Source organism: Martes martes (genome assembly GCF_963455335.1).
Source record: "Martes martes genome assembly, chromosome: 4".
NCBI classification, from domain to species: domain Eukaryota; kingdom Metazoa; phylum Chordata; class Mammalia; order Carnivora; family Mustelidae; genus Martes; species Martes martes.
This window is the reverse complement of record NC_137891.1, coordinates 114,096,403-114,113,559: the sequence shown is the minus strand read 5'-3', so window position 1 is coordinate 114,113,559 and position 17,157 is coordinate 114,096,403. Positions and strand designations below refer to the sequence as shown.

At 36.3% G+C, this 17,157-nt stretch overlaps 1 protein-coding gene across 3 annotated transcripts in view; it reads left to right on the top strand.

Annotated features, from left to right (window-relative positions):
- The window catches only part of RPAP2 (RNA polymerase II associated protein 2), an 82,034-nt gene that overhangs the window by 28,480 nt on the left and 36,397 nt on the right, over nt 1–17,157 (top strand). For 2 of the 3 annotated variants that reach the window (XM_080800539.1, XM_080800540.1), the window contains exons 9-10: nt 3,404–3,486; nt 6,330–6,410. In XM_080800539.1, coding sequence (XP_080656665.1) covers nt 3,404–3,486; nt 6,330–6,410 — 164 coding nt within the window. Of the gene's footprint in view, nt 1–2,222; nt 2,379–3,403; nt 3,487–6,329; nt 6,411–17,157 lie in introns of those variants that run through there. The other variant, XM_080800541.1, reaches the window with a different exon arrangement.

Sequence of the window (17,157 nt, the reverse complement as noted above, 5' to 3'; positions counted from 1 at the left end):
TCATTTGTTTTATCATTTTTGTGCTATAAGCCTTAAACAGAAAAAATTACTTAAGAAAGAAAATTGACTGTTCCTCTGTTGCATAATATTTTAAAACTTTTTCATTGAAGTATAATACAAATAATAAGTTTATTAACTATCATAAAGGAACACAGCCTTATAATCATTACCCAGGCCAAGAAATTTGAGTAAAACAAGTGCCCCACTGTCTCCTCCTAATTATTACCTCTTTCCAAAATGAGTAACTATTATAATAACATGGATTCATTTTGCCAGTTTTGAACTGTAGTAAATTCACATAGTATATGTTCTTTGGTTTCCTGTTTATTTCGTGCAACGTTAGTTCATGAGTCATTTTTTGTGTTGTTCCATGTGGCTATAGTTCATTCTTTCATTGCTGCATAGTATCTTATAGAAATAGGCCACAATTTATTCATGTTAATAAGCATTTAGGCTTTTCCAGTTTAGGGTTGTAGTGTTATGAACTTTCTTATCTATGTCTCTCTTCTAAGGTATGTGTATTTCTGTTGGGTGTGTATCCAAGACTGGAACTTTTGGGTCACAGTGTATGTGTATATGCAGCTATACTGGATGATGCTGGTTTTCCAAAATAGTTTTGCGAGTTTTTAGTCTACTACAGCTGTATGAGAATTTCCATGATCCACATTCTTGATCGGTACTTGACATTGTTAATTCTCACCATTTCAGTGGTACTGTTTTTTTATTATAATACATTTCTCTACTGATTAATGAGTTGAGCATGGTTTTATTTGCTTTTTGACCATTTGGAATGTCACTTTTGTGTCTTTTCAAGTCTTTTTCCCATTTATCTGTTGGAATAACTAAGTATTTTTTCTTACCGATTTTGAAGGAATTCTTTATTCAGGATTCAAACCCATTTTTAGTTCATGTGTTTTGCAAATATCTTCTACTCTGAGACTTGCCTTTTCACTCTCATTAATGATATCTTGGGTCCAGTTTATTAATTGTTCCCTTTAGTGACTTCTTTAGAAATCTTTGTTTAGCCCAGGTTACTTCATCTTCTAGATTGTTTTTCCTTTCATCCTGGAATTGATTTTTATGATGAGGAGTATGGGTCAGATTTCATTATTTTCCTTTGGGGAAATGTGTGCATATTAAAGTTTGAGAAACACCATTGATTGGGGGAGGGTGGGGAGAGGTGTTGCTCATTCTATTAGTTACTAAGAGAAGTGGGAGAGGTAGGTCAAAAATCTTTCACCATTGGGGCGCCTGGGTGGGTCAGTGGGTTAAAGCCTCTGCCTTCAGCTCAGGTCATAATCCCAGGGTCCTGGGATCAAGCCCCGCATCAGGCTCTCTGCTCAGCAGGGAGCCTGCTTTCCTTCCTCTCTCTCTCTGCCTGCCTCTCTGCCTACTTGTGATCTCTGTCTGTCAAATAAATAAATAAAATCTAAAAAAAAAAATATCTTTCATCATAATTATGGATTATTTCTACTTTCGGTTTAGTGAATTTTACTTTTAATATTTTGAGACCATGTTATATGGTATTAAAAAAAAGATTGTTATGTCTTCCTAGTAAATTGAACCTCAGTATTATGAGTGACCTTTCTCTACATTGGTAAGTTTTTTTTTTCCTTACAGTTTGTTTTGCTAGCATTAGCATTCTTTTATTAGTATTTTCAGGACTGCCTTTTTTTACTTAGGCTGGTAATTTTTTTTATGTGGAGAATTTAGTCTGTTTACATTCAGTGTCATAATTGATATATTTGGGTTTGTGCCATCTCACTCATTGCTTTCTGCTTGTCTCATCTGTTCCATGTTCCTTTTTCTCTCCTTTCCTGCTTTTGTTGAATTAAATAGTATTATTTCATTGTTTACCCTCTATTAGCTTGCTTTTTATACTTTATTTTATTAATCAGAAGTGGTTACTCTAAAGATTAAAACCTGAATTAACTGAATTATTATAAAAGTCCAATATATATAAGTTAATTTTTTTGCTTCTTAGATAGTTAGTACCTTAGAAACTGTAATTCTATTTACCCTCTCTGTGCTTAGGTGCTCTTGTTGTCTGTTTTTATTCTCTCTATATTTTAAATCCTGTAAGATGATTTATAGTCCGTATTCAGTTGGAGTTTTTCACGACCTGAACCGAAGGCAGATGCTTAATGACTGAGCCACCCAGGCGCCCCTCAACGTAGGTATTTTATTTTATTTTTTAAAGATTTTATTTATTTATTTGACAGAGATCACAAGTAGGCAGAGAGGCAGGTGGAGAGAGGAGGAAGCAGGCTCCCTGCAGAGCAGAGAGCCTGATGTGGGGCTCGATCCCAGGACCCTGAGATCATGACCTGAGCTGAAGGCAGAGGCTTTAACCCACTGAGCCACCCAGGCGCCCCAACGTAGGTATTTTAAATAAAGTTGATAACATCATTTTCTGGATTCCCTGGGGGCTGTTTTCTATGGGATAATGTTTGAGATTTTGACCATATTGTCTTATTTTCTTATCATTTATGGCAAACATTATATGTTAAAAATTACAGATAACTTGAGGCCAAACTGATGTTATCTTCCTCTAAAACAGATTTCTGTTTGCTTCAGGCACATGATTTGTAGGAGTTCTAAATCGCTTCATTCAATGAGGGATTAAGATGATTTGAAGCTGTACTTCAGTCCCTGAAAGAGCCAGTTTCCTATTCATTCTTAGTGCTAGAGTTTGGTCCTTCTAAGTTGAGCTTGGAGGGAAGCGTTGCTAGTACCTCCTCCTCCATGGCATTTCCCCAAGCTTTAATGCTTATTAGAAAAACAATGCGCAGGTTCTCAGTATCTGAATTGCTTCTTCTGGAATTAGTCATTGCCCTCTCTGGAATTACCTTCTCTAGAATCTCTGGTGTTAATTCTTTACTGCTTTGTTAGTCTCTGATGTTTTCAATCAAATGTGGGTATTTTCCCAGTGTTTTTTTCAGTTCTCAGCAGGAGGAATGGTTAGAATTATTTTGTCTGCCATTTCTAGAAGTGGAATTCCCCATAACATATGTATGTGTATATGGTGTGTGTGTGTGTGTGTGTATAGTATTTGCTAACTTTATTTATTTTTGTATTTGCTAATTTTAAAAGCTTTGATCTCCAACATTTGTATAGCATTTAGTAGTTTACAGAGTTCTTTTGTATACATTTTCTCATTTAATAAAGAAGGTATTAGTATCCCTTGATACAGGTAAGACAAAATTCTCAAAAGCAGGCATATGGCTCAAGTTCACATCAGCCCAATGACTGAGCCAATGCTCAAATTTAAATCTAATAATTCTCAAGTCTAGTTTTTATTTTGCCATACCTCAGGTATGAATTTTTGTGCTCTTATAGTTCTTATCAAAGAAGAATGTAAATTTATGATTTTGCTTTGTTTTGTTTAAAAACGTGATTTTAGCATGATCCCACCTTTCCACTGATAGATTCAAGTTCTCAGAACCAGATTAGAAAACGCATCGTACTTGAAAAGTTGAGTAAAGTGTAAGTATGTAATTGTCATTCCACTTTACAATATTTAAAATTAACTTGGTATTTGTGGGTTCATAATTTATATTAATTTTTATCCTTGAATTTTGAACAGTTTGAGAAATAATTTGAAAAGTTACTTGAGAAGTTGAGATTTTTTTGATATCCTGCCAAGGAAATACTGAAATTTTGTCTTGTGTAAAAGATACAGAAGCACATAATGAAGAGGAAGGTTGAGATTATGGGAGTAGAAAACTAAACTGTGTCAGTTCCACTTCATAATCCAGTGAAGTCAGGGAAAAGAATATCAAAGCTAAACCATTTAAATACTGATTTGTGGTATATGTGTCACATCAGTTTCACATGTGAATGAAACTTTATGAAGTTTTAACGGTCTGTTAACTCACTCTGCATACATATTTATAGAACCATTTCACACTCAGCAACTTAAGAGTTTTTGTTCAAGTCAACTTTGCACTTTAGTTTTAAACTTCCTGTGGTGGAAATTATTTTTCTTATAATTAGCCCAGTCATAAATGACATTTAAAAATTATAATCTTGGTTTGTCTTTCAAAAGAAGTTTGAAATCTTTTTTCCAGAGATGTGAGGGCCGTCTTGAACTTTTTAATCTCTATTTTCTTTCTTTAGCAGAAAAAATGGAAAGGTGTTTTCAGTCATTGTTTAAGGTCTATATATGGATTAGGGGCACCTGGCTGGCTCTGTGGGTGGAGTGTGCAACTCTTGATCTCACTCAGGGTTGTGAGTTCGAGCCCCATGTTGAGTGTAGAGATTACTTTAAAATCTTTAAAAAAAAAAAAAAAGGGCCGTGCTTATGGAGTAGTCTTAATTTTGTAGTAGTTCAATGGTAAGAAAAACATAACATATCTTCTGGAAGCCTTCATATTTTGAGCAGCCTACTCCTCCAAGTTTTACATTTTAAGTTAACTGTTTAATATTTATCAAGTTTCTCTTATGTTAGGCTCCTCCCAGATAATCTAAGTTTGTTACTAGTTTTGTCTTTTATATGGTCCTCATACTTAGACATTTGTTTCTGTTTGATAATAGGTTGGAAAACAGTAAAAGTCACTAGATGTCTGATTCATAGCACAAGAAGGTATCAATCCTTGATTGTGGTTACACAGGTTTTGAAAGTTAGGTTGGATTATTGATACTTGTATGTACTCAGTAGATAGGGATTTATCTGAAAACAGTTTTCGAGACATTTTAGCTAATGAAAGTACCCAGTTTTAAATTTAAGACTCCATAGTTATGCTATCGAAGGAATTCTGTTTCTTTTGGGCTTTGGCTGCAATAGAAGATGCCAGAAATTGCCATGCCAGAAGATAGAATTATTGATAATAGTTCAAGAACTAAATTTGAGAAGAGGTAGAATAATTTGCGGGAACACACAAAAAACCACTAAAAACAAAATAATTATTGACATAGAGGATTTTTTTGGTTATTAATGAAAGCATTCAGTTTTTTCTCATTATAAAAGTAAGACTTTTTTGGTTTCTGATTGGAACAAAACAGTTGTAAATGGCCTTTTTTTAAAGATAATTGAAGAAAATGAAATATGTATTATGTGTTAGATGATATTAAGAAATTGTTAATTTGGTTAGGTATGATAATTTTATTGCAATTATGTAAGAAAATGCCCTTGTATTTAGAGATAGATAAATATTTAGGGGCCAAATGACTTGACATCAGGGATTTACTTTAAAAGAATACTGGCAAAAACAGTAAAGAAGGAAGGAAAAAAATGAAATAAGTTTAGCAAAATAGTAGGAAGTTGAATCTGGGAATAGATTTATGTGGTTATTGCTATCTTCTCCGTTTTGAAATGTATCTGAAACTTTATAATTTTATAATAGGTTTAAAAAAAATAATGCATGCTTATTGCAGAAGATTTAGGCAGTACAAAATGGTTTAAAGAAGAAAGTGAAGATCATCTGTAATCCCACTGAATAGTAACTACTATTAATATTTTGATACTTAACCCTGACACATACATAATATATATATGTGTGTGTGTGTGTATTCATTTCCTTTGATTCCCTCTGTTATAGTATAAACCCTGGGAGGAATGAAATATGCTAAAACCCTGGGAGGAATGTTTGAAATATACTGTCTATCATGTATAGTGTCATTATATATAAGTTTTTATAAAAATGGGACAATATTACATATGCATTTTTCACTTAATACACCATGAATATCTGTCCGCGCTAGAAAATATAGATTCACATTATCGTTTTAAAGGTTATATTATATTCCACTATATGTTTATTATCATAATTTATTTTGATTTTTCACTACTAAAAATATTTTTTGCAATAAGCATCTTTTTTATGTTTATCTGATTATTTCTTTAGGGTAAATTTTTTCATAGTAAAACTATTGGGTCAAAGACTATCCATATCTAAAGTGTTAACATGTATTGGCAAATTGCTCTCTAGAAATATATCAGTTTCTACTCCCACTGTAAGGATTTCATAAGGAGAAATAGGTCATACTCCTAAATTGGACAGTTTGGGGGGTCCAGTTCCTCTGGCCTTGTGTTCTTTCCATTTAATCTAATTATTTGAAAGTAAAGGTAAGAAAAACAAGTATAAGAATATAGGTAGCAGCCAGGATAATATTTTTCAGTGCCTCACACTGTACCGTAGACTACAGAGTGGAGTACGGGATTATTATGAAATGTATCCTTATGAGTTCTCATCAGTCAGAAGCTAGCTTAACTGCTTCTACCTAAGTGCCATTATTACTTACGGAAAATCCAGACTTAGGCAAGATTCAAAGAATATGTCTATATAAATAAATTATATTTTAAAAGAAATGTAATTTTTTCTTTTCAGAGTCCCTGGACTTTTGGGGCCTCTTCAGATCACATTAGGAGATATTTATGCACAACTTAAAAGTCTCATCCGAACTTTCAGGTTGGTGTTAATATTAATTTTCCTTCTCAGTTATTTTGGCTTCTTGTGATTGCCTTGCAGAATCCATAGAAAGACTGTGTTCCCTAATAATCTATCATAGCCCCCAACTCAGGAAATGAATGGGTAAACCCAGGGCCAACTGCTCCATCCTAAGAAATCCCGAGGGGGCTAGACTGATCAGAAGTATAGTTCCTGGCTGGGTTTGCCCACACTTTTGTTGAACAAACTTGGATATACTTGTCCCAAGAGAAGCCAATAATAAAGAGACAAGAGTTTGGAAAAGACAAAGGGAAAGATTTATTTTGGGTGCCAGCAGCCAGGGGAGATGGCAGGTCTTAACAACCAGTCTCTCCATGCACAAGATGGACTCCTGGAGTTTTATAAGGAGAGATTAAGGAAGGTCCATGCAAGAAAGCAACAGGGAACATATGATCATGGGTCAGGATCAGTATGTGGTCAGCCCATAATCGTGGGCAGGGAAGGACACATGTGGGATGTAGTCTTCTAGGCATTCCTGTCCTAGGTTTATTCCTAGGCATTTGCTGTCATGGCTTTTCTGATCCGGCAGTTTAGGTGTTCTGGAGCATTGCAAAACACCTTCATCAATGCCTCAAGAAAGTACAATAAGAAATAAGAACATTGGGTTTTAATTAAGACATGAGTTTTGTTAAGCCTATGTTAAGTCTTGTCTAGTTCTGATTTTAACTATTAGGGTCTATAGTTGAGCAAGAGGGCTTTCTAACAAAAACATGAAAAAAGTGACTTACCTTCAGTGTCTTAGATCTTAGAATAGTATTCTATTTTCTTTTCCACTAAACATTATCTTTTATTAAATGCAGCATCTTCTTTGCTCAAACCTTGATATAGTTAGTTTTGGATTGTTTATTTATAGAATAGCCTAAAATTAAGAAGGAAAATGGTGTCTCAGACACAAAGGTAGTTAGCCAGTAACATATTGAATCTTAGTGAATTAGTAGATAGAGATCAAATGACCAGCACTGTGCTGCTACACACTGTAGGCAATGCAGAAGAAGCACTATGCCCACCCTCAAGGAAGAACTCTCCTGTTAGAAAATAAGTTGAGCACAGTGAACAGTACAAAAACAGTGGGTAGTTTAATATTGAATTGTGTGGAACGGATGTGAAGTGATAAGTATAAAGAAAGGAAGAAACAGAGCAGTTGGGATTTTTCTAAAACCATCAAGGTGAAAATACCCGGGCTAAGGCTGTGTTCTATACCAAGAAGCGTAAGGATAGGCCTCTAAACACCCTTTCAGTAGAGGTGCACCAAATACACATTTTGGCCAAATGCCAGGGACCAAATATTAAAATCATTACTTGCCTATGGCTGAAACTAGATAGCACCAACATTGAACAAACTTCTAAATTAGAAGAATCATTCCATCCAATAAATAATCGTTAGGGTTTATTGTTATCAACAGTAGTAATAATATTTTTAAAGTTTAAAATTACACTACAGAAATTATTTCTTGATATTGTTAACTGTTAGATTTCTCTTATAGTCACTGTACTATATATCAGTAAAACCAAATAGCCATTCACTTTCAACCAACACCTTTAAAAACATCACTAACATTTTTTTATGCCGCAAAGTGATTCAGGAAACTGTTTTTCATTAAGATATATACTAGAATGATCTAGGATTCATAGTTTAGGCAAATCTCAAAAAACCTTATCTTAATCTTCTGAAAGGATCATTTGTACCACTTTATATTTAAATATTTAGCCTTTATAGACTCAAGACTTTAGGAGTTGTTTTAAGACATTCTTGTAGAGTCTTTTATTGTGAAGTTTGACTCAACAGAATGTGTTAAGGGTGCCTCAGTTTACTCTTAACAGTTTTGTCTTAACATTTTTATTATTTTTAAAGTTTTTATTTATTTATTTGACAGAGAGAGAGAGCGCATGCGAGAGCGCACAGAGAGGCAGGTAGAGAGAGGGGGAAGCAGGCTCCCTGCTGAGCAGAAAGCCTGATGCAGGGCTCCATCCCAGGACCCTGAGACCATGACCCGAGCCAAAGGCAGAGGCTCAACCCACTGAGCCACCCAGGGACCCCAACATTTTTATTATTTTGATTATAGATTGTATTAAGATTATTACGTATCTATTTACATAATTTAGTACTTTTGCAGCTGAGGATATTTTGAAGTGATGTGTTAAATTCATCATTGCAAGATTCTAAGAATTCCCCAATAGGCCATTTTCTTGAAGATTTATAACTTAAATGGCAGTAATTAAATAAAATTAAAATGTAGCCCTTAAAGCTGTTAACAAAAATTCAATCAAGTAAATTTTTAAAGAGCTAATTGACTTTATTCGGTGACTAATGAAATAAGCAGAATTTCATCTAACAAATGGAAGGTTGTTCAGAGAGGTTGTACAAAATAGAAGGCATTTGTAGGCAGAAATGGGACAGGACAAGGAAGTTATTAGGAAAAAAAAAATAAAGGATTGTTTCACGCAAGGTCACCTTCCCTTAGAGGGAAAGGCAGAGGGTCTTATCATGCAGATTACCTCCTTAGCGGTGATCAGAAAATTCCAGACTGATGGGTTTAAAACTCCACTCCTGGGAGAGGCTAAAACTACAGTTAGGTTCGGTGTTAAGTCTTGGTCTTAGCATAAGGGACTCCATTTGGGGGCCTGTTGTTCCTTTTTTTTTTTTTTTTTAATATTTTATTTATTTATTTGACAGAGAAAGATCACAAGTAGGCAGAGAGGCAGGCAGAGAGAGAGAGAGAAGCAGACTCCCTGCTGAGCAAAGAGCCCGATGCGGGCCTCGATCCCAGGACCTGAGATCATGACCTGAGCCGAAGGCAGCGGCTTAACCCACTGAGCCACCCAGGCGCCCCTGTTGTTCCTTTTTAACCATAGTTATTTTCTTTAATGTTGTGAATGCTGGTATATAGTAGAGTTCTGCAAAGATCGAATTAGTATAAAGTCTTATCTCTATTATTCTGTCCTAACATTATTTGAATTTATATAAGCATTTTTTCCAGATATAGCATTCTCAAGAAAGTAATCTATTTAATGTATTTACTATTTGTATTAACTGTTGATCTATTTTGCTAACTAATCAAACATCTTTACTAATTATTTTATACATAAAATTAATGGTTTTCACAAGCATCATTGATTACTGCAGCACTTTATTTTTCTGACTGACAGAAACATATAAGGACATTTTTACTTCATCTAGAATGTTTAGGTTTGAAAGTGAATGTTCAGATAATAATAGTATATCTGAATGACATGATTGTTCTGATTACTGGGGTGGTTACTCTTTTTAGATAGCATGGAAATGATGCAACTTCAAGATCATTAATCACACACAAATATAAGAAACCTTGATATTGTTTTTTAAATCTTTACTCTTTAGTACGTGCAGGTCAGAATCTATAGCTTTAATAAAAATTGCTTTAATTGGCTTTGCCACTTTTTAGGAAAATGTCAGTTATTTAGAGTATATATAGTATCTCTGGTAAGATAACTCATGGGGTCTTCAGATTCTAGTAGGAACAACTTCAGCAGGTATGTGACTATTTGTGGGCTTAGGACTTCTTCATGAAGTCTCTAAAAAAAAATGCCACATTGATAACAGGGACTAATGTTGAGAGATCTTTTCAATCAGTACTGGCAGTAGAAAAGAGTTGACATAAATAAGCGTATCCTTCCCTTTGAAATGATAATCAATAATAGGAACTTGTAAAACAGTGGTTCTCAAACCAGTTGTGCATCAGAATTACCTGGGGAGTTTTTAACAACTACAGATGCCTGGCTCCACCCCTAGAGATTGAGTTTCATTTGATTAGGGTTGGGCCCAGACATCAGTATTCTTTAAAAGCCCCCCAGGTGATTCTAATGTGCAGCCAGAGTTGAGAGCCTCTTAGAACTTACACATAAAGCAGCTTTTTCAGCTCTTTGAAGAATCTTTCCCCTGTGAATAGAGCTGTCCTTTCCACTGAATTGCATCACAGTCATTTATCCACAATGTTACTTTGATTTACCTGCCATAGTAGTTCCATCAGAAGTTGCTTGGTAAAGATTTACTGTCATCAGTGTTGGTCAAGATATTTTTCTGAATCTGATTTTAATTAAAATTATTTTTTTTAAAAATTGTATCTATTTATTTGCCAGAGAGAGACACAGAGAGAGAGGAAACACAAGCAGGGAGAGCAGGAGTGGGAGAAGCAGGCCTCCCACCGAGCAGGAAGCCTGATGTGGGCCTCCATCCCAGGACCCTGGGATCATAACCTGAGCCAAAGGCAGCCGCTTAACAACTGAACCACCCAGGTGCCCTGAAATTGTATTTTGACACAAAAAGATCTTGTGTTTTCCTTAGTGCCTGAAACAGTGATATAGAGCGGGTACTTGATACATTTTTTGGTGGATGAGTAAATGAACTCATGAAATCTTAAATTTGACTTCACTTTGGGAGATTCGAGTATAGCAGGAAGGAATTTCTTTAAAAAAAGAAAGAAAGAAAAAGAAAAGGAATATTTTTTTAATTGTTTTTGCCATGTTTTACATGCTTATCCTTTGACCTTTTTTGGTCATGTGCTAGATTCTGTTTTAGTTGCTCCAGACAAAGCAGTGAACAAAACAGACAAAATTCCTTCTCTCATGAAACTATTCTAATAGAAAGAATATGTAAATATTTAAGAACAATACATGTATTATCATTATGAGATGATGTGCCCTTTCCCCTTTCTCATTCCATTCTCCTCCTTTTCTCCCAGAAGCATGGAAAAGGATTGGTACTGAGTAGGGGGAGGTAGTTGTGATTTTTTGTCTGTGACAGATAGGTTGGTCAGGGAAGACCTTATGGAGAAGATGCCATTTATAGAAAGAGCTAAAAATTGGTGAGGGAGCAAGCCATCTTGCTCTCTGTGAAAATATATTAGGTACAGCAGGCCTGTTGTATTCATAAAATATTAAGGATGATAAGGAGGCTGGAGAAGTGAGCAGAGGCAAAGGTACACAGAAATATGGTCAGAGAATTGGGGAGAGCATGTGGTATAGATTATATAGGCCTTATAGCTGTGATCATTCATTCACTTTTACTCCAGGTGAGATGGAAAGCAATTGGTTGATTCTGAACAGAGGAATGATATGATCTGACGTACATTTTTAATAACATCACTCTGCTGATTAGAGAATTACAATAGATGGGCAGAGGCAGGAAAACCATTTAGGATGCTGCCTTGGTAATCTAGGCAAGAAATGAAGTGGAACAAGGTGAAAGCAGTGGAGGTAATAAGTAATCAAATTCTCTTTTGAAGATAGTACCATCAGGATTTGATGACTGGTTGGACACAGGACGTCAAGAGAGCCAAAGTTAACCACAAGATTTTTGCCCTAAGTAACTGGATTCTGGAAGGATTATATAGCCATTTACTGAGGTGGACCTATCTGCAGGAGGACCTGGTTTTGGCGGAAGATGAGGAACTCAGTTTTGGCTGTACTAAGTTTTGAGATGCCTATTACATAGTCAAGTGGAAAGGGAGACCATTAGATATAGAAGTCCAGAATTCAAGGAAGGGTTCCAGGCTAGAGATCATAAATATGAGAGCTGTCAGCACAAAGTTATCTAATATTTAAAGTTATGAGATTGGATAATAGCACCAAGGGAATGAGCAAATATAGAGGAAATGAGAGACCCAAGGGCAGAGGCCATGGAGTTATCCAAAATCAGAAGGTCTGAGAAAGAGTGCCAGTGAGAGAAAGGGAAATCAAGCAGGTGGAAAGCAGATAAAGTGTCCCAAGGAGAAAGGAAGTATCATTTGTGTCAAATATTGCTAATAGGTTAAGATGAGGACTGAGAAATGTCCGTTGAATTTGGCAACATGGATGTCTTTTGTACATTTAGTCCTCACAAGAACTCTACAAGGTAGGTAGTATGTTGTTCCTGTTTTATTGAATTAAAAAAAAGTTTCATAGCTGTTAAATGTGTCCCAAGTATGGCCAAGTGACAGATCTGAGTATCAAACCCATGTGTCTGTCAGAATTTTTTTTTTAAAGATTTTATTTATTTATTTGACAAACAGAGATCACAAGTAGGCAGAGAGATAGGCAGAGAGAGAGGGGGAAGCAGGCTCCCCGCCGAGCAGAGAGCCCGATGTGGGGCTCGATCCCAGGACCCTGAAATCACGACCCGAGCCGAAGGCAGAGGCCCAATCCACTGAGCCACCCAGGCACCCCTCTGTCAGAATTTTTAACCACTATAGTGTACTTTATATCTTCTGGACTTTTTAAATTTTTGTAAAACATTTTAACTATGGGAAAAATTCAGATTAATGTAATAAAGATATACATATTCTCTACTCAATTAATAGATATTAATATTTTGTAATGTTTGATCCAGATGTATATTTTTTAAAGAAAATATTAAAGGTTAAGTCAGTCATTCAGAAAAAATTAATTGAATGCCTACCTTGTTCTGGGCGTTTGGAATAAATAAGCCATGAGAAAAGAGTTAAGATGGCAGAGTAGTAGGGGGACCACTATGCTTGCCTCATCCCTCGAACACAGCTAGATAAATATCAAATTTTTCTGAACACCCAAGAAATCAATCTGAAGTAAATAGGTGAAGAACATATAGATTCCTGCCACAGGCCAAAAAAACAAACAGATAGTAAACAGTAACTATATATGTTAGAAGGTGATAGTAGAAGGGTCCTGGGAGGGGCACAGTCAGTTGAATGTCGACTCTTGGTCTCAGCTCAGGTCTGATCTCAGTGTTGTGGGATTGAGCCCCATGTTGGGCTCCAGCCATGCTTTAGTCTCTGTGCTCAGCCTGAAGTCTGCTTGTGTTTTCCCCCAACACACACACACTCTTTCTGATGTAAATAAAATAAGTCTAAAAAAAAAAGTGATAACTGGAATAGGAGAAAAAAATATATAGCTGGATAAGGTAGTCAGGAGTCTGGGGATGGGAAGTGGAAGGAATTTTCACTTCTTTTTTTTAAGATTTGTTTATTTGAGGGGTGCCTGGGTGGCTCAGTGGGTTAAAGCCTCTGCCTTCAGCTAAGGTCATGATCCCGGAGTCCTGGGATCAAGCCCCGTATCAGGCTCTCTGCTTGGCGGGGAGCCTGCTTCCCCTTCTCTCTCTGCCTGCCTTTCTGCCTACTTGTGATCTCTGTCAAATAAATAAATAAAATCTTTAAAAAAAAAAGATTTATTTATTTGAGAGAGAGAAAACATGCACATGTGAGCAGAGGGAGAAGAAGAGACTCTCCAGTTGACTCCCCACTGAGCATAGAGCCCTACAGAGGGCTCGATCTCACCACTCTGAGATCATGACCTGAGCCAAAATCAAAAGTTAGATGCATAACCGACTGAGCCACCCAGGTGCCCCTAGAAGTTTCACTTTTTAATGTGGTGGTCCAGATAGGCCTTATTGTGAAGGTGACAAGAAAACTTACCTGGGGAAGATAGTTTCAGGCAATGGAATAACCAGTGCAAAGGCCCTGACGTGAATTCCCCTTTGTTCTCTTTCCCAATCCATTCTCCTTTCCTCCCCCAGAAGCAACTGATACTGTGAATTTGATACATGTCTTTCTAGTCTTTGTTTTTATACTTCTACTTGTGTATATCCATAAATAATACTGAATATTGTTTGTTCTTGAGTTATATAAATAATGTGATACCATACTTGCTGTCTTCCAAATTATGATGAGCAAAATACATAAGTCTAGTTCATTCATCATTTTGACTTTTAAGCATTCCATAAAAATGCTACAGTTTATGATTTTTTTCCTATTATAAGCACATTAACTACTTTTATACATATCTCCATAAACATAAGTGAGAGTTTGTTTAGGGTTTTGATCTAGAAGTGAAATAGTTGAGCTATTCATAAGCATTGCAGCTTTATTAGATATTGCCAAATTGTTGTTTGATTGCTCACATCAAGTAGGTTAAAAATGCTATTCATAGGGGCACCTGGGTGGTTCAGTGGGTTAAAGCCTCTGCCTTCGGCTCAGGTCATGATCCCAGGGTCCTGGGATCGAACCCCGCATCGGGCTCTCTGCTCAGCAGGGAGCCTGCTTCCTCCTCTCTGTCTGCCTGCCTCTCTGCCTACTTGTGATCTCTGTCAAATAAATAAATAAAATCTTTTAAAAAAATGCTCTTCATATTCTCACCAACCTTTGGTATTATCAGTATTTTATTTTTGCCAATGTGATGGAGTGAATTATTGCTTTTATATTAGTTTTCCAGATTACTATTGAAATTAAACTCTTATTCAATGTTTGCTGGTGAAATTAAACTCTTATTCAAATGTTTACTGACCGTTCAACTTTCCTCCTCTGTAAATTGCCTGCTTAATATCCTTTGTCTATTTGTTTATTGGCTGGGGTTTTTTTTAAACACTATATATATATATTTTAAAGATTTTATTTATTTATTTGACAGACAGAGATCACAAATAGGCAGAGAAGCAGGCAGAGAGAGAGGAGGAAGCAGGCTTCCCTGCAGAGCAGAGAGCCCGATGCGGGCCTCGATCCCAGGACCCTGGGATCATGACCTGAGCTGAAGGCAGAGGCTTTAACCCACTGAGCCACCCAGGCGCCCCTAAAGACTATATTTTAAGAGCAGTTTTAAGTTCGTAGCAAAATTGAGAAAAAGGTCCAGAGATTCCCTGTAATACTCCCTTGTCCCCATATGCGTAGCCTCCCCCATTCGCAACCTCCCAACCAGAATTATACATTTGCTGCAGCTAATAAAGCTACATCGACAACATCATTGTCACCCAGAGTCCACCATTTACATTAGAGTTCATTCTTGGTATTATATAATCTATAGGTTTGGATGACTGTATGACAGGTACCTATCGTTATAGTATCATTCAGTATTTTCACTGCCCTAAAGCACCTCTGTGCTCCACCTATTTGTCTACTTCTCCCCACCCCCATTCCACAACCCCTAGCAACCACTGATCTTTTTACCATCTCCATAGTTTTACCTTTTCCCAAATGTCATATAGTTGGAATTATACAGTAGGTAGCCTTTTTAGACTGGCTTCTTTCACACAAGTAATATACATATAAAGTACCTCCATTTGGGACACATGGGTGACTCAGTCTGTTAAATGTCTGCCTTCAGCCCAGGTCATGATCCCAAGGTTTTAGAATCGAGTCCCATGTCAGGCTCCTTGCTTGGTGGGGAGCCTGCTTCTCCCTCTGCCTGCCGTTCCCCCTGCTTATGTGCTCGCTCGCTCTCTCTCTCTCTCTGAGACAAGTAAATAAAAATCTGTAAAATAATAAAATAAAGTACCTCCACATCTTTTTGCAGCTTGATAATGCAGATCTTTAGGGCTGAGTAATATTCCATTATCTGGATGTACCACAGCTTATTTTTCCATTCACCTACTGAGGGACATTTTGGTTCCTTCTAAGTTCTGGAAGTTGTAAATAGAGTTGCTATAAACATCTGTGCACAGGTTTTTTATAGTCATAAGTTGTTGACTCCTTTGGGTAAACACTAAGGAACATGATTGCTGATCAGATGGTGGAGTATGTTTAGTTTTGTAAGAAAGCGCCAAACTTTTCCAAAATTGCTGTACCGTTTTGCATTCCTGTCAGCAATGAATGAGAGTTCCTGTTGCTCCACATCCTTGCTGCAGAGCCAAACTTTTGACCAATGTGATAATGATGTCAGTGTAGGTTTATCATTTGTAGCAAATGTATGACTCTTGTGGATGGATTTTGATTCAGCATTTGGTTTTGTCAATGTTCAACATTCTGGCCATTGCAATTGGTATATAGCAGTATCTCAGTTTCATTTTTTATTGCAGTTCTCTTGTGAGATACAAAGTGGAGCATCTTTTCATCTGCCTGTTTGTCATTTGTTTATCGTTGGTGAGATGTCTGTAAAGGTGTTTGGCCCATTTTTTAATTGGGCTATTTGTTTGCCTATTGTTAAATTTTAAGTGTTCTTTGTCTGTTTTGGGTAACAGTCTTTTATCAGATATCATTGGCTGTCTTTTTTTTCTTACTGATTTATATCATTTTTTATTTAGAGCAGTTTTTCCAAATGGTTTTTGAGAAACTAAGTTGACTACAGTGTATTTTGTTATCAACTGCTAAGTGTTAGAATTAATTTAATTTTTTAAAAGTTGTTTTTTTATTTAAATTCAGTTAATTAACATATAATGTAATATTGGTTTCAGAGGTAGAGGTCAGTGATTCATCAATCTTATATAATAACCAGCACTCACTATAGCACATAACCTCCCCAATGTCTATCACCCGCTTACCCCATCCCCCCCACCCCCGCACCTCCAGCAACCCTCAGTTTGTTTCCTGTGATTAAGAGTCTCTTATGGTTTGTCTCTCTTTTGATTTCATCTTGTTTTATTTTTTCCTCTCTTCTGCTATGATCCTTTGTTCTGTTTCTTAAATTCCACATATGAGTGAGATCATATAATTGTCTTTCTCTGATTGAATTATTTTGCTTAGCATAATGCCCTGTAGTTCCGTCCTCCACTGCAAATGACAAGATTTCATTTTTTGATGGCTATAGTATTCCATTTGTGTGTGTGTGTGTGTGTGTGTGTATATGTGTGTGTGTGTTTGTGTGTGTGTGTATATATATACACATATATATATATATGACGTCTTCTTTATTCATTCATCTGTCAGTGGACATCTGGGCTCTTACAATAGTTTGCTTATTGTGGACATTGCTGCTATAAACATTGGGATGCTGGTGCCCCTTCGTATCATAA